Raw genomic sequence first — 19,825 nt, forward strand, 5'->3', positions numbered from 1 at the left:
GTCTATAGATACTGGTTATTGATCTGTCCTCTATATATATATAATAGTGAGGGGCACTACATGAGATGTGTCTATAGATACTGGTTATTGATCTGTTCTCTATATATATAATAGTGAGGGGCACTACATGAGATGTGTCTATAGATACTGGTTATTGATCTGTTCTCTATAGATATATTATAGTGAGGAGCACTACATGAGATGTGTCTATAGATACTGGTTATTGATCTGTCCTCTATATATATATAATAGTGAGGGGCACTACATGAGATGTGTCTATAGATACTGGTTATTGATCTGTCCTCTATATATATATAATAGTGAGGAGCACTACATGAGATGTGTCTATAGATACTGGTTATTGATCTGTCCTCTATATATATATAATAGTGAGGGGCACTACATGAGATGTGTCTATAGATACTGGTTATTGATCTGTTCTCCTCTATAGATATATAATAGTGAGGAGCACTACATGAGATGTGTCTATATATACTGGTTATTGATCTGTTCTCTATAGATATATAATAGTGAGGAGCACTACATGAGATGTGTCTATATATACTGGTTATTGATCTGTTCTCTATAGATATATAATAGTGAGGGGCACTACATGAGATGTGTCTATAGATACTGGTTATTGATCTGTTCTCTATAGATATATAATAGTGAGGGGCACTACATGAGATGTGTCTACAGATACTGGTTATTGATCTGTTCTCTATAGATATATAATAGTGAGGGGCACTACATGAGATGTGTCTATAGATACTGGTTATTGATCTGTTCTCTATATATATATAATAGTGAGGGGCACTACATGAGATGTGTCTATAGATACTGGTTATTGATCTGTTCTCTATATATATATAATAGTGAGGAGCACTACATGAGATGTGTCTATAGATACTGGTTATTGATCTGTTCTCCTCTATAGATATATAATAGTGAGGGGCACTACATGAGATGTGTCTATATATACTGGTTATTGATCTGTTCTCTATAGATATATAATAGTGAGGAGCACTACATGAGATGTGTCTATATATACTGGTTATTGATCTGTTCTCTATAGATATATAATAGTGAGGAGCACTACATGAGATGTGTCTATATATACTGGTTATTGATCTGTTCTCTATAGATATATAATAGTGAGGGGCACTACATGAGATGTGTCTATATATACTGGTTATTGATCTGTTCTCTATAGATATATAATAGTGAGGAGCACTACATGAGATGTGTCTATATATACTGGTTATTGATCTGTTCTCTATAGATATATAATAGTGAGGGGCACTACATGAGATGTGTCTATAGATACTGGTTATTGATCTCTCCTCTATAGATATATAATAGTGAGGAGCACTACATGAGATGTGTCTATAGATACTGGTTATTGATCTGTTCTCCTCTATAGATATATAATAGTGAGGGGCACTACATGAGATGTGTCTATAGATACTGGTTATTGATCTGTCCTCTATAGATATATAATAGTGAGGAGCACTACATGAGATGTGTCTATAGATACTGGTTATTGATCTGTCCTCTATAGATATATAATAGTGATGGGCACTACATGAGATGTGTCTATAGATACTGGTTATTGATCTGTTCTCTATAGATATATAATAGTGAGGAGCACTACATGAGATGTGTCTATAGATACTGGTTATTGATCTGTCCTCTATAGATATATAATAGTGAGGGGCACTACATGAGATGTGTCTATAGATACTGGTTATTGATCTGTTCTCCTCTATAGATATATAATAGTGAGGAGCACTACATGAGATGTGTCTATATATACTGGTTATTGATCTGTTCTCTATAGATATATAATAGTGAGGAGCACTACATGAGATGTGTCTATATATACTGGTTATTGATCTCTCCTCTATAGATATATAATAGTGAGGAGCACTACATGAGATGTGTCTATAGATACTGGTTATTGATCTGTTCTCTATAGATATATAATAGTGAGGGGCACTACATGAGATGTGTCTATAGATACTGGTTATTGATCTGTCCTCTATAGATATATAATAGTGAGGAGCACTACATGAGATGTGTCTATAGATACTGGTTATTGATCTGTTCTCTATAGATATATAATAGTGAGGAGCACTACATGAGATGTGTCTATAGATACTGGTTATTGATCTGTTCTCTATAGATATATAATAGTGAGGGGCACTACATGAGATGTGTCTATAGATACTGGTTATTGATCTGTTCTCTATAGATATATAATAGTGAGGGGCACTACATGAGATGTGTCTATAGATACTGGTTATTGATCTGTTCTCCTCTATAGATATATAATAGTGAGGAGCACTACATGAGATGTGTCTATAGATACTGGTTATTGATCTGTTCTCCTCTATAGATATATAATAGTGAGGAGCACTACATGAGATGTGTCTATAGATACTGGTTATTGATCTGTCCTCTATAGATATATAATAGTGAGGAGCACTACATGAGATGTGTCTATAGATACTGGTTATTGATCTGTTCTCTATAGATATATAATAGTGAGGGGCACTACATGAGATGTGTCTATAGATACTGGTTATTGATCTCTTCTCCTCTATAGATATATAATAGTGAGGGGCACTACATGAGATGTGTCTATAGATACTGGTTATTGATCTCTTCTCCTCTATATATATATAATAGTGAGGGGCACTACATGAGATGTGTCTATAGATACTGGTTATTGATCTGTTCTCCTCTATAGATATATAATAGTGAGGAGCACTACATGAGATGTGTCTATAGATACTGGTTATTGATCTGTCCTCTATAGATATATAATAGTGAGGAGCACTACATGAGATGTGTCTATAGATACTGGTTATTGATCTGTCCTCTATAGATATATAATAGTGAGGGGCACTACATGAGATGTGTCTATATATACTGGTTATTGATCTGTTCTCTATAGATATATAATAGTGATGGGCACTACATGAGATGTGTCTATAGATACTGGTTATTGATCTCTTCTCCTCTATAGATATATAATAGTGAGGGGCACTACATGAGATGTGTCTACAGATACTGGTTATTGATCTGTCCTCTATAGATATATAATAGTGAGGGGCACTACATGAGATGTGTCTATAGATACTGGTTATTGATCTGTTCTCTATAGATATATAATAGTGAGGGGCACTACATGAGATGTGTCTATAGATACTGGTTATTGATCTGTTCTCCTCTATAGATATATAATAGTGAGGAGCACTACATGAGATGTGTCTATAGATACTGGTTATTGATCTGTTCTCCTCTATAGATATATAATAGTGATGGGCACTACATGAGATGTGTCTATAGATACTGGTTATTGATCTGTTCTCTATAGATATATAATAGTGAGGAGCACTACATGAGATGTGTCTATAGATACTGGTTATTGATCTGTTCTCTATAGATATATAATAGTGAGGAGCACTACATGAGATGTGTCTATAGATACTGGTTATTGATCTGTTCTCTATAGATATATAATAGTGAGGAGCACTACATGAGATGTGTCTATAGATACTGGTTATTGATCTCTTCTCCTCTATAGATATATAATAGTGAGGAGCACTACATGAGATGTGTCTATAGATACTGGTTATTGATCTGTTCTCTATAGATATATAATAGTGAGGAGCACTACATGAGATGTGTCTACAGATACTGGTTATTGATCTCTTCTTCTCTATAGATATATAATAGTGAGGAGCACTACATGAGATGTGTCTATAGATACTGGTTATTGATCTGTTCTCTATAGATATATAATAGTGAGGAGCACTACATGAGATGTGTCTACAGATACTGGTTATTGATCTCTCCTCTATAGATATATAATAGTGAGGGGCACTACATGAGATGTGTCTATAGATACTGGTTATTGATCTGTCCTCTATAGATATATAATAGTGAGGAGCACTACATGAGATGTGTCTATAGATACTGGTTATTGATCTGTTCTCTATAGATATATAATAGTGAGGAGCACTACATGAGATGTGTCTATAGATACTGGTTATTGATCTGTTCTCTATAGATATATAATAGTGAGGAGCACTACATGAGATGTGTCTATAGATACTGGTTATTGATCTGTTCTCTATAGATATATAATAGTGAGGGGCACTACATGAGATGTGTCTATATATACTGGTTATTGATCTGTCCTCTATAGATATATAATAGTGAGGGGCACTACATGAGATGTGTCTACAGATACTGGTTATTGATCTCTTCTTCTCTATAGACATATAATAGTGAGGAGCACTACATGAGATGTGTCTATAGATACTGGTTATTGATCTGTTCTCTATAGATATATAATAGTGAGGGGCACTACATGAGATGTGTCTATAGATACTGGTTATTGATCTGTTCTCTATAGATATATAATAGTGAGGAGCACTACATGAGATGTGTCTATAGATACTGGTTATTGATCTGTCCTCTATAGATATATAATAGTGAGGGGCACTACATGAGATGTGTCTATATATACTGGTTATTGATCTGTCCTCTATAGATATATAATAGTGAGGGGCACTACATGAGATGTGTCTACAGATACTGGTTATTGATCTCTTCTTCTCTATAGACATATAATAGTGAGGAGCACTACATGAGATGTGTCTATAGATACTGGTTATTGATCTGTCCTCTATAGATATATAATAGTGAGGGGCACTACATGAGATGTGTCTACAGATACTGGTTATTGATCTGTTCTCTATAGATATATAATAGTGAGGAGCACTACATGAGATGTGTCTATATATACTGGTTATTGATCTGTCCTCTATAGATATATAATAGTGAGGAGCACTACATGAGATGTGTCTATAGATACTGGTTATTGATCTGTTCTCCTCTATAGATATATAATAGTGATGGGCACTACATGAGATGTGTCTATAGATACTGGTTATTGATCTGTTCTCTATATATATATAATAGTGAGGGGCACTACATGAGATGTGTCTATAGATACTGGTTATTGATCTGTTCTCTATAGATATATAATAGTGAGGAGCACTACATGAGAAGTGTCTATAGATACTGGTTATTGATCTGTCCTCTATAGATATATAATAGTGAGGGGCACTACATGAGATGTGTCTATATATACTGGTTATTGATCTGTCCTCTATAGATATATAATAGTGAGGGGCACTACATGAGATGTGTCTATAGATACTGGTTATTGATCTGTCCTCTATAGATATATAATAGTGAGGGGCACTACATGAGATGTGTCTATAGATACTGGTTATTGATCTGTCCTCTATAGATATATAATAGTGAGGGGCACTACATGAGATGTGTCTACAGATACTGGTTATTGATCTCTTCTTCTCTATAGACATGGTGCAGGGGAAGGACCTCATGACTTCTCTATAAACATCCAGCTTGTAATATAGAGATTGGGGTGAAATGTCTGTAGGGCAGGAAGCAGCTGTAGCTGTTGGTACAGGGTAAGTAGGGGCAACACAGAGGGTACAAAGCTTCTATGTATCTGTACGTTCTGTATTATATCTTATCCTAGGATATTTTAGGCTTTTTGGGGATAGGAACAATATTGGGAAAGTCTAACTTTGTGTTTTCTGTGCAGATCACTGAGAGGATTTAGCAGTCACTATAAGCTACATGAGGCCACTTAAGCAAAGTGCAGCAGTAAAAGTCCCCCCACTGTTAATGCAAAGCAATGAGGCCATGTACCCGCTCGGCTCAGCAGAGTCCATGCTGACATTTTGTAAGTCAAACCACTTTTCCTGTCTTTATTTCTCCTTTGTGGTAGGAAAAATAATGGCCATTAGCCAGCGCTTCCCAAAGACGCTTGACATGTTGTCCGTCCAGTTGATGTGGCTGTGGTGGGACGCGCTCCGGGGACACACTGCTCTTCTGGATATCAATAGCAGCTGGTGACAGCAGAAGGCACCACAGGCCAAACCCACCCCTAACCAGAGGTAGAGCATGAGGACAGCCAACATCTCCGAACTAAGAAGGGAACCTACGGAGAGACAGAGAAGACCATGTATGAGTGACAATTGAAAAACAGCCGCTGAAAATATCATGGAGCTCAGCATGCAGTTATATGGGACATGACAGACGGCCGCGCTCAGTGCCAGGTCTGTCCTCTCCTATCTTGTGTCTATAAATAGGGCCGGGCTCTTGGCATGGTCCCTATGTGTCATTGTCATAAGAAGGCACAAAACTGGGGCAGCGTTTATCAATGTCACTAGAGCCCAGAAAACTTAACTCCTTGCAGAGCAGATGTGTCGTGTCTGTAGGGTCTTACGTATGTTGGTGTCTGAAAAGCCCCGATTATCCCTCCACCTCTGCATGGGATCTGCAGGATCTATGTAAATTGGATAAACAAATGCTGACATATTTTCGCCATCTGCTCGTGTGTCACACTTTACAGTCACAGCACCAACACAGACATGGCGGGAGGGCAGATGTTGGCTCTTCATGGATTCTGCCTGACATTCTCGGACAACAAGGTTCTCCAAGGCTGACATCAATCACATGGGAGGTCTATGGGCTGTGGGACACGTGGATGCTCATACCGCCATCATTGTCCTTAAAGGGCTGAAGAGCAGCCATGTCTCACTGCCAAACTTATCTCTACAGTGAATCAGACATACAAACCCTGACAAGAATCGTGAGAACCCCCACACTAAGAGGAATTCACCAGATTTATTACCTTATGGCAAACCCATGAGCCATGACCCTAAGCCCGTCCCTCCCACACCAGCGGTGAAGGTTATTGTATATCCATTGGGGAAGTTTAGAAAGCAGCACTCACCAATATGTGTAGGATAAAATATTTGTATGTTTATTAGGATATCCTTAAAATATAACAATAACCATCAGTGGACAGAAGTGAAGTGGTGAGGGTAGCGGCAATGCCTGACAAAGCGAGTGCCCACGTGCGAAGCAGCTGCCGCTATCCTCATTGCTTCCCTTTCTAAACTTCATGTATGGATATTTAATTTGGTACGGACATTAGCATGTTCCACCATGCAGAGCCCCTCCGTATTAACCTATGCACCTACTGGGACCCCTATGTACTTGCCTAATTATCGGTCAGACAGGTAGTAGCCGGCTTCCACCTCACCTTTCTAACAAGGCAATTCCTGGACAATGTGTCTCCAGACATCTTCACCTTGTATATTACATTTCTAGAACAGATATTGGCACAAGTCTAAAATGTTAAAAGGGAAAGAGCTTCAGACCCAAGAGTCATAGGAATCATGGACCCTACAAGGGAGCGGTCAGTTCTGTCAATGGGATGGATTATACAGTGCGCCATTTATATGGATTCACATTAATAAAATGGGAATGGTCGGTGATAACTTCCTGTTTGTGGCACATTAGTATATGTGAGGGGGAGGGAACTTTTCAAGATGGGCAGTGACCATGGCGGCCATTTTGAAGTCGGACATTTTGAATCCAACTTTTGTTTTTTTCAATAGGAAGAGGGTCATGTGACACATCAAACATATTGGGAATTTCACAAGAAAAACAATGATGTGTTTGGTTTTAACATAACTTTATTCTTTCATGAGTTATTTACAAGTTTCTGATCACGTATAAAAGGTGTTCAATGTGCTGCCCATTGTGTTGGATTGTCAATGCAACCTTCTTCTCTATATACTACTATATACACCGCAGGAGAAATGCTAGCACAGGCTTCCAGTATCTGTATACACTGCTATATACTACTATATACACTGCTATATACTACTATATACACTGCAGGATAAATGCTAGCACAGGCTTCCAGTATCTGTATACACTGCTATATACACTACTATATACACCACAGGAGAAATGCTAGCACAGGCTTCCAGTATCTGTATACACTGCTATATACTACTATATACACCGCAGGAGAAATGCTAGCACAGGCTTCCAATATCTGTATACACTGCTATATACTACTTTATACACCGCAGGAGAAATGCTAGCACAGGCTTCCAGTATACACTGCTATATACTACTATATACACCGCAGGAGAAATGCTAGCACAGGCCTCCAGTATCTGTATACACTGCTATATACTACTATATACACCGCAGGAGAAATGCTAGCACAGGCTTCCAGTATCTGTATACACTGCTATATACTACTTTATACACCGCAGGAGAAATGCTAGCACAGGCTTCCAGTATCTGTATACACTGCTATATACTACTATATACACCGCAGGAGAAATGCTAGCACAGGCTTCCAGTATCTGTATACACTGCTATATACTACTATATACACCGCAGGAGAAATGCTAGCACAGGCTTCCAGTATCTGTATACACTGCTATATACTACTATATACACTGCAGGAGAAATGCTAGCACAGGCCTCCAGTATCTGTATGCACTGCTATATACTACTATATACACCGCAGGAGAAATGCTAGCACAGGCTTCCAGTATCCATATACACTGCTATATACTACTATATACACCGCAGGAGAAATGCTAGCACAGGCCTCCAGTATCTGTATACACTGCTATATACTACTATATACACCGCAGGAGAAATGCCAGCACAGGCTTCCAGTATCCATATACACTGCTATATACTACTATATACACCGCAGGAGAAATGCCAGCACAGGCTTCCAGTATCTGTATACACTGCTATATACTACTATATATACCGCAGGAGAAATGCTAGCACAGGCCTATAGTATCTGTATACACTGCTATATACTACTATATACACCGCAGGAGAAATGCTAGCACAGGCTTCCAGTATACACTGCTATATACTACTATATACACCGCAGGAGAAATGCTAGCACAGGCTTCCAGTATCCGTATACACTGCTATATACTACTATATACACCGCAGGAGAAATGCTAGCACAGGCTTCCAGTATCCGTATAAACTGCTATATACTACTATATACACCGCAGGAGAAATGCTAGCACAGGCTTCCAGTATACACTGCTATATACTACTATATACACCGCAGGAGAAATGCTAGCATAGGCTTCCAGTATCTGTATACACTGCTATATACTACTATATACACCGCAGGAGAAATGCTAGCACAGGCTTCCAGTATCCGTATACACTGCTATATACTACTATATACACCGCAGGAGAAATGCTAGCACAGGCTTCCAGTATCCGTATACACTGCTATATACTACTATATACACCGCAGGAGAAATGCCAGCACAGGCTTCCAGTATACATTGCTATATGCTACTATATACACCGCAGGAGAAATGCTAGCACAGGCTTCCAGTATCCGTATACACTGCTATATACTACTATATACACCGCAGGAGAAATGCTAGCACAGGCCTCCAGTATCCGTATACACTGCTATATACTACTATATACACCACAGGAGAAATGCTAGCACAGGCTTTCAGTATCCGTATACACTGCTATATACTACTATATACACCGCAGGAGAAATGCTAGCACAGGCTTCCAGTATCTGTATACACTGCTATATACTACTATATACACTGCTATATACTACTATATACACTGCAGGATAAATGCTAGCACAGGCTTCCAGTATCTGTATACACTGCTATATACACTACTATATACACCACAGGAGAAATGCTAGCACAGGCTTCCAGTATCTGTATACACTGCTATATACTACTATATACACCGCAGGAGAAATGCTAGCACAGGCTTCCAATATCTGTATACACTGCTATATACTACTTTATACACCGCAGGAGAAATGCTAGCACAGGCTTCCAGTATACACTGCTATATACTACTATATACACCGCAGGAGAAATGCTAGCACAGGCCTCCAGTATCTGTATACACTGCTATATACTACTATATACACCGCAGGAGAAATGCTAGCACAGGCTTCCAGTATCTGTATACACTGCTATATACTACTTTATACACCGCAGGAGAAATGCTAGCACAGGCTTCCAGTATCTGTATACACTGCTATATACTACTATATACACCGCAGGAGAAATGCTAGCACAGGCTTCCAGTATCTGTATACACTGCTATATACTACTATATACACCGCAGGAGAAATGCTAGCACAGGCTTCCAGTATCTGTATACACTGCTATATACTACTATATACACTGCAGGAGAAATGCTAGCACAGGCCTCCAGTATCTGTATGCACTGCTATATACTACTATATACACCGCAGGAGAAATGCTAGCACAGGCTTCCAGTATCCATATACACTGCTATATACTACTATATACACCGCAGGAGAAATGCTAGCACAGGCCTCCAGTATCTGTATACACTGCTATATACTACTATATACACCGCAGGAGAAATGCCAGCACAGGCTTCCAGTATCCATATACACTGCTATATACTACTATATACACCGCAGGAGAAATGCCAGCACAGGCTTCCAGTATCTGTATACACTGCTATATACTACTATATATACCGCAGGAGAAATGCTAGCACAGGCCTATAGTATCTGTATACACTGCTATATACTACTATATACACCGCAGGAGAAATGCTAGCACAGGCTTCCAGTATACACTGCTATATACTACTATATACACCGCAGGAGAAATGCTAGCACAGGCTTCCAGTATCCGTATACACTGCTATATACTACTATATACACCGCAGGAGAAATGCTAGCACAGGCTTCCAGTATCCGTATAAACTGCTATATACTACTATATACACCGCAGGAGAAATGCTAGCACAGGCTTCCAGTATACACTGCTATATACTACTATATACACCGCAGGAGAAATGCTAGCATAGGCTTCCAGTATCTGTATACACTGCTATATACTACTATATACACCGCAGGAGAAATGCTAGCACAGGCTTCCAGTATCCGTATACACTGCTATATACTACTATATACACCGCAGGAGAAATGCTAGCACAGGCTTCCAGTATCCGTATACACTGCTATATACTACTATATACACCGCAGGAGAAATGCCAGCACAGGCTTCCAGTATACATTGCTATATGCTACTATATACACCGCAGGAGAAATGCTAGCACAGGCTTCCAGTATCCGTATACACTGCTATATACTACTATATACACCGCAGGAGAAATGCTAGCACAGGCCTCCAGTATCCGTATACACTGCTATATACTACTATATACACCACAGGAGAAATGCTAGCACAGGCTTTCAGTATCCGTATACACTGCTATATACTACTATATACACCGCAGGAGAAATGCTAGCACAGGCTTCCAGTATCTGTATACACTGCTATATACTACTATATTCACCGCAGCAGAAATGCCAGCACAGGCTTCCAGTATACACTGCTATATACTACTATATACACCGCAGGAGAAATGCTAGCACAGGCTTCCAGTATCCGTATACACTGCTATATACTACTATATACAGCACAGGAGAAATGCTAGCACAGGCTTTCAGTATCCGTATACACTGCTATATACTACTATATACACCGCAGGAGAAATGCTAGCACAGGCTTCCAGTATCTATATACACTGCTATATACTACTATGTACACTGCAGGAGAAATGCTAGCACAGGCTTCCAGTATCCGTATACACTGCTATATACTACTATATACACCGCAGGAGAAATGCCAGCACAGGCTTCCAGTATCCGTATACACTGCTATATACTACTATATACACCGCAGGAGAAATGCTAGCACAGGCTTCCAGTATCTGTATACACTGCTATATACTACTATATACACCGCAGGAGAAATGCTAGCACAGGTTTCCAGTATCCGTATACACTGCTATATACTACTATATACACCGCAGGAGAAATGCTAGCACAGGCATCCAGTATCCGTATACACTGCTATATACTACTATATACACCGCAGGAGAAATGCTAGCACAGGTTTCCAGTATCTGTATACACTGCTATATACTACTATATACACCGCAGGAGAAATGCTAGCACAGGCTTCCAGTATCTGTATACACTGCTATATACTACTATATACACCGCAGGAGAAATGCTAGCACAGGCTTCCAGTATCTGTATACACTGCTATATACTACTATATACACCGCAGGAGAAATGCTAGCACAGGCTTCCAGTATCCGTATACACTGCTATATACTATTATATACACCGCAGGAGAAATGCTAGCACAGGCTTCCAGTATCCGTATACACTGCTATATACTATTATATACACCGCAGGAGAAATGCTAGCACAGGCTTCCAGTATCTGTATACACTGCTATATACTACTATATACACTGCAGGAGAAATGCTAGCACAGGCTTCCAGTATCCGTATACACTGCTATATACTATTATATACACCGCAGGAGAAATGCTAGTACAGGCTTCCAGTATCTGTATACACTGCTATATACTACTATATACACTGCAGGAGAAATGCTAGCACAGGTTTCCAGTATCCGTATACACTGCTATATACTACTATATACACCGCAGGAGAAATGCTAGCACAGGCTTCCAGTATCCGTATACACTGCTATATACTACTATATACACTGCAGGAGAAATGCTAGCACAGGCTTCCAGTATCCGTATACACTGCTATATACTACTATATACACTGCAGGAGAAATGCCAGCACAGGCTTCCAGTATCTGTATACACTGCTATATACTACCATATACACCGCAGGAGAAATGCTAGCACAGGCTTCCAGTATCTGTATACACTGCTATATACTACTATATACACCGCAGGAGAAATGCTAGCACAGGTTTCCAGTATCCGTATACACTGCTATATACTACTATATACACCGCAGGAGAAATGCCAGCACAGGCTTCCAGTATCTGTATACACTGCTATATACTACTATATACACTGCAGGAGAAATGCTAGCACAGGTTTCCAGTATCTGTATACACTGCTATATACTACTATATACACCGCAGGAGAAATGCTAGCACAGGCTTCCAGTATCTGTATACACTGCTATATACTACTATATACACCGCAGGAGAAATGCTAGCACAGGTTTCCAGTATCCGTATACACTGCTATATACACTACTATATACACCGCAGGAGAAATGCTAGAACAGGCTTCCAGTATCCGGATACACTTCTATATACTACTATATACACCGCAGGAGAAATGCTAGCACAGGCATCCAGTATCCATATACACTGCTATATACTACTATATACACCGCAGGAGAAATGCTAGCACAGGCTTCCAGTATCTGTATACACTGCTATATACTACTATATACACCGCAGGAGAAATGCTAGCACAGGCTTCCAGTATCCGTATACACTGCTATATACTACTATATACACCGCAGGAGAAATGCTAGCACAGGCTTCCAGTATCCGTATACACTGTTATATACTACTATATACACTGCAGGAGAAATGCAGCACAGGCTTCCAGTATCTGTATACGCTGCTATATATTACTATATACACCGCAGGAGAAATGCTAGCACAGGCATCCAGTATCCGTATACACTGCTATATACTACTATATACACCGCAGGAGAAATGCTAGCACAGGCTTCCAGTATCTGTATACACTGCTATATACTACTATATACACCGCAGGAGAAATGCTAGCACAGGCTTCCAGTATCCGTATACACTGCTATATACTACTATATACACTGCAGGAGAAATGCTAGCACAAGCTTCCAGTATCCGTATACACTGCTATATACTACTATATACACAGCAGGAGATATGCTAGCACAGGCTTCCAGTATCCTTATACACTGCTATATACTACTATATACACTGCAGGAGAAATGCTAGCACAGGCTTCCAGTATCTGTATACACTGCTATATACTACTATATACACCGCAGGAGAAATGCTAGCACAGGCTTCCAGTATCCGTATACACTGCTATATACTACTATATACACCACAGAAGAAATGCCAGCACAGGCGTCCAGTATCCATATACACTGCTCTATACTACTATATACACCGCAGGAGAAATGCTAGCACAGGTTTCCAGTATCTGTATACACTGCTATATACTACTATATACACTGCAGGAGAAATGCAGCACAGGCTTCCAGTATCTGTATACACTGCTATATATTACTATATACACCGCAGGAGAAATGCTAGCACAGGCTTCCAGTATCTGTATACACTGCTATATACTACTATATACACTGCAGGAGATATGCTAGCACAGGCTTCCAGTATACGTATACACTGCTATATACTACTATATACACCGCAGGAGAAATGCTAGCACAGGCTTCCAGTATCCGTATACACTGCTATATACCACTATATACACACCGCAGGAGAAATGCTAGCACAGGCTTCCAGTATCCGTATACACTGCTATATACTACTATATACACCGCAGGAGAAATGCCAGCACAGGCCTCCAGTATCTGTATACACTGCTATATACACCGCAGGAGAAATGCTAGCACAGGCTTCCAGTATACACTGCTCTATACTACTATATACACCGCAGGAGAAATGCTAGCACAGGCTTCCAGTATCTGTATACACTGCTATATACTACTATATACACTGCAGGAGAAATGCTAGCACAGGCTTTCAGTATCTGTATACACTGCTATATACTACTATATACACCGCAGGAGAAATGCTAGCACAGGCTTCCAGTATCCATATACACTGCTATATACTACTATATACACCGCAGGAGAAATGCTAGCACAGGCTTCCAGTATCCGTATACACTGTTATATACTACTATATACACCGCAGGAGAAATGCTAGCACAGGCTTCCAGTATCCGTATACACTGCTATATACTACTATATACACCGCAGGAGAAATTCTAGCACAGGCTTCCAGTATCCGTATACACTGCTATATACTACTATATACACCGCAAGAGAAATGCTAGCACAGGCTTCCAATATCCGTATACACTGCTATATACTACTATATACACCTCAGGTGAAATGCTAGCACAGGCTTCCAGTATCCGTATACACTGCTTTATACTACTATATACACCGCAGGAGAAATGCTAGCACAGGCTTCCAGTATCCGTATACATTGCTATATACTACTATATACACAGCAGGAGAAATGCTAGCACAGGCTTCCAGTATCCGTATACATTGCTATATACTACTATATACACCGCAGGAGAAATGCTAGCACAGGCGTCCAGTATCCGGAGTTTCAGGTGCTGCAGAATGGGCAAAACAAAAATGTGAACAGGACCCTCCAGTTTACGCAGAAGATTTTGTTCAGTGATGAGGAAACTTTTATGTGAATGGTGAAGTTAACAAACAAAACCAGCGCTATTGGTCTGACACTAACCACATTGGATAGATCCCTCCAAGACTGTTGGAACACAAACATTGATGGTCTGGTGTGGTATATGGGGTACAAAGATAGTGGGGCCATTCTTCATCAATGGAAACCTCAAGGCCACTGGATATGTGAAATTGCTCCATGATGATGTGTTTCCCTCTTTATGCGCTGAAGCTTCACGTTCCCTGAGTTTTTCCAGCAAGATGGCGACCACCACATTATGGGTGTCAGGTCTGAGCATTCCTAGATGAACAGTTTCCTGGAAAGTGGATTGGTCGTCGTGGGCCAGTTGAATGGCCCCCAAGGTCTCCCGATCTGACCCCCTTAGACTTTTATCTTTAGGGTCATCTGAAGGCAATTGTCTATGCTGTGAAGATACGAGATGTGCAGCACCTGAAACCATGGATACTGGAAGCCTGTGCCAGAATTTCTCCTGCGGTGTATATAGTAGTATATAGCAGTGTATACGGATACTGGAAGCCTGTGCTAGCATTTCTCCTGCGGTGTATATAGTAGTATATAGCAGTGTATACGGATACTGGAAGCCTGTGCCAGAATTTCTCCTGCGGTGTATATAGTAGTATATAGCAGTGTATACGGATACTGGAAGCCTGTGCTAGCATTTCTTCTGCGGTATATATAGTAGTATATAGCAGTGTATACGGATACTGGAAGCCTGTGCTAGCATTTCTCCTGCGGTGTATATAGTAGTATATAGCAGTGTATACGGATACTGGAAGCCTAAGCTAGCATTTCTCCTGCGGTGTATATAGTAGTATATAGCAGTGTATACGGATACTGGAAGCCTGTGCTAGCATTTCTCCTGCGGTGTATATAGTAGTATATAGCAGTGTATACGGATACTGGAAGTCTGTGCTAGCATTTCTCCTGCGGTGTATATAGCAGTATATAGCAGTGTATACGGATACTGGAAGCCTGTGCTAGCATTTCTCCTGCGGTGTATATAGTAGTATATAGCAGTGTATACGGATACTGGAAACCTGTGCTAGCATTTCTCCTGCAGTGTATATAGTAGTATATAGCAGTGTATACAGATACTGGAAGCCTGTACTAGCATTTCTCCTGCGGTGTATATAATAGTATATAGCAGTGTATACGGATACTGGAAGCCTGTGCTAGCATTTCTCCTGCAGTGTATATAGTAGTATATAGCAGTGTATACAGATACTGGAAGCCTGTGCTAGCATTTCTCCTGCGGTGTATATAATAGTATATAGCAGTGTATACGGATACTGGAAGCCTGTGCTAGCATTTCTTCTGCGGTGTATATAATAGTATATAGCAGTGTATACGGATACTGGAAGCCTGTGCTAGCATTTCTCCTGCGGTGTATATAGTAGTATATAGCAGTGTATACAGATACTGGAAGCCTGTGCTAGCATTTCTCCTGCAGTGTATATAGTAGTATATAGCAGTGTATACAGATACTGGAAGCCTGTGCTAGCATTTCTCCTGCGGTGTATATAGTAGTATATAGCAGTATATACGGATACTGGAAGCCTGTGCTAGCATTTCTCCTGCAGTGTATATAGTAGTATATAGCAGTGTATACGGATACTGGAAGCCTGTGCTAGCATTTCTCCTGCGGTGTATATAGTAGTATATAGCAGTGTATACAGATACTGGAAGCCTGTGCTGGCATTTCTCCTGCGGTGTATATAGTAGTATATAGCAGTGTATACAGATACTTGAAGCCTGTTCTGGCATTTCTCCTGCGGTGTATATAGTAGTATATAGCAGTGTATACAGATACTGGAAGCCTGTGCTGCATTTCTCCTGCGGTGTATATAGTAGTATATAGCAGTGTATACGGATACTGGAAGCCTGTGCTAGCATTTCTCCTGCAGTGTATATAGTAGTATATAGCAGTGTATACGGATACTGGAAGCCTGTGCTAGCATTTCTCCTGCGGTGTATATAGTAGTATATAGCAGTGTATACGGATACTGGAAACCTGTGCTAGCATTTCTCCTGCAGTGTATATAATAGTATATAGCAGTGTATACGGATACTGGAAGCCTGTGCTAGCATTTCTCCTGCGGTGTATATAGTAGTATATAGCAGTGTATACAGATACTGGAAGCCTGTGCTAGCATTTCTCCTGCAGTGTATATAGCAGTGTATACAGATACTGGAAGCCTGTGCTAGCATTTCTCCTGCGGTGTATATAGTAGTATATAGCAGTATATACGGATACTGGAAGCCTGTGCTAGCATTTCTCCTGCAGTGTATATAGTAGTATATAGCAGTGTATACGGATACTGGAAGCCTGTGCTAGCATTTCTCCTGCAGTGTATATAGTAGTATATACGGATACTGGAAGCCTGTGCTAGCATTTCTCCTGCGGTGTATATAGTAGTATATAGCAGTGTATACGGATACTGGAAACCTGTGCTAGCATTTCTCCTGCAGTGTATATAGTAGTATATAGCAGTGTATACAGATACTGGAAGCCTGTACTAGCGTTTCTCCTGCGGTGTATATAGTAGTATATAGCAGTGTATACGGATACTGGAAGCCTGTGCTAGCATTTCTCCTGCAGTGTATATAGTAGTATATAGCAGTGTATACAGATACTGGAAGCCTGTGCTAGCATTTCTCCTGCGGTGTATATAGTAGTATATAGCAGTATATAGAGAAGAGGGTTGCATTGACAATCCAACACAATGGGCAGCACATTGAACGCATTTTATAAGTGGTCAGAAGCTTGTAAATAACTCATGAAAGAATAAAGTTATGTTAAAACCAAACACATCATTGTTTTCCTTGTGAAATTCCCAATAAGTTTGATGTGTCACATGACCCTCTTCCTATTGAAAAAACTAAAGTTGAAATCAAAATGGCCGACTTCAAAATGGCCGCCATTGTCACCGCCCATCTTGAAAAGTTTCCCCCCTCACATATACTAATGTGCCACAAACAGGAAGTTAATGTCACCAACCATTCCCATTTTATTAAGGTCTATCCATATAAATGGCGCACTGTATAGAGTATATAGGGTGTATATAAGGTCTATCCATATAAATGGCGCACTGTATAGAGTATATAGGGTGTATATAAGGTCTATCCATATAAATGGCGCACCCTGTACAACTCCTTCAAGATAGAAATCCAACAAGGAGTGTGGCAGAAGATGTTGGTTGTTCCCAGTCAACTGTCTGCAAAATATGGAGCAAGTATAAAGAAAATCGGAAGGACAATATGGGCAGAGCGAAGAAGATGTGTTTACTATTGAGGAATAAAGCTGGTGACATCCTGTATTTGGGGGAAACAAGGGTCATGTTGATCTGTGGTGTAACAGATGCTTTTTTGTATCACCTGCGGCATTTGTTAGGTTAATTCTGACCAACCCGAAAGAGATGGTAATAATGTGTAAGAAGACACTAGTAATCTCTATGCATTAGGCATTCACAAATATTCAGACACCCTGTTATAAGGACTGCGTGGCCCTAGCTAGGACCCATGTCAATGAACAAAGAGTCTGACCTGAGAAGAAGCGCGTTACAGAGAGAGGAAGGAGCCTGAGGAGAGTTAGAGGATTGGAGAAAGACAAAGAGAAGTTGTGTGCAATGTATCCCACGCCTGCCACCACCGCATGGAAGCAGCTGCAGGACGCATGAAGGCAGAATAACACAAAGCTGCGCAGGTTGCTGCGGCCGATGCACGTCCCCGTGAAGAAGCAATGGTGCTCCTGATCCCACATGATCCGGTTACAAATACGACAGAATGGCTTATCAGACATCTCGGCATGGATTCCACCGGACGCAGGGCTGTTCCAAATGACAAGGAAGTAGTTTCCTAAGACATTGACCAAGAAGAAGACGAAGAAGAAACCGTGAAGAAGGCCAGTGAGCGGCAGCGAGTGCTCCTCACACATCCCAGGCAGGAAGAAGAAGAGCTGAAGGCTAAACGTGACTGCGAGGAGGCAGAGGAAGTAACAAGGTGCCATAAGGTTCAGCAGCTGCAAGAGAACCATCCTGGGAGCGTGGCCACATTCGGCATGGCGGGGACTATGAACAGGAGAGGAGGGTGAGCAGCCCGGGCCAGAAGATCATCATGGTGGATCCTGAAAAAGAACAGAAGAAGAAACATCATTGGCAAACCCGGAATTATCTGCAGAATGATGAGTGAAGGCGGTATCAGCAGTCGTGGCTTATTATCCCCCTCACTCTATATCCCTTGGTCTAATTCATACACTGTATCAGCTGTCGTGGCTTATTATCCTCCTTACTCTATATCCCTTGGTCTAATTCATACACTGTATCAGCTGTCGTGGCTTATTATCCCCCTCACTCTATATCCCTTGGTCTAATTCATACACTGTATCAGCAGTCGTGGCTTATTATCCCCCTCACTCTATATCCCTTGGTCTAATTCATACACTGTATCAGCTGTCGTGGCTTATTATCCTCCTTACTCTATATCCCTTGGTCTAATTCATACACTGTATCAGCTGTCGTGGCTTATTATCCCCCTCACTCTATATCCCTTGGTCTAATTCATACACTGTATCAGCAGTCGTGGCTT

At 40.5% G+C, this 19,825-nt stretch overlaps 1 protein-coding gene across 1 annotated transcript; it reads right to left on the bottom strand.

The window, feature by feature from the left end:
- Nucleotides 1–5,280: 5,280 nt before the first annotated feature.
- ZDHHC22 (zinc finger DHHC-type palmitoyltransferase 22) lies at nucleotides 5,281–19,364 on the bottom strand (the record flags this gene model as incomplete). The annotated part of the gene is given in 2 exon segments (XM_056553040.1): nucleotides 5,281–6,049; nucleotides 18,785–19,364. Coding segments are annotated over 2 exon segments (723 nt in total). The 3' UTR covers nucleotides 5,281–5,816.
- Between the last annotated feature and the right edge of the window lie 461 nt (nucleotides 19,365–19,825).

Source organism: Hyla sarda, unplaced genomic scaffold (genome assembly GCF_029499605.1).
Source record: "Hyla sarda isolate aHylSar1 unplaced genomic scaffold, aHylSar1.hap1 scaffold_2278, whole genome shotgun sequence".
Classification (NCBI taxonomy): Eukaryota; Metazoa; Chordata; class Amphibia; order Anura; family Hylidae; genus Hyla; species Hyla sarda.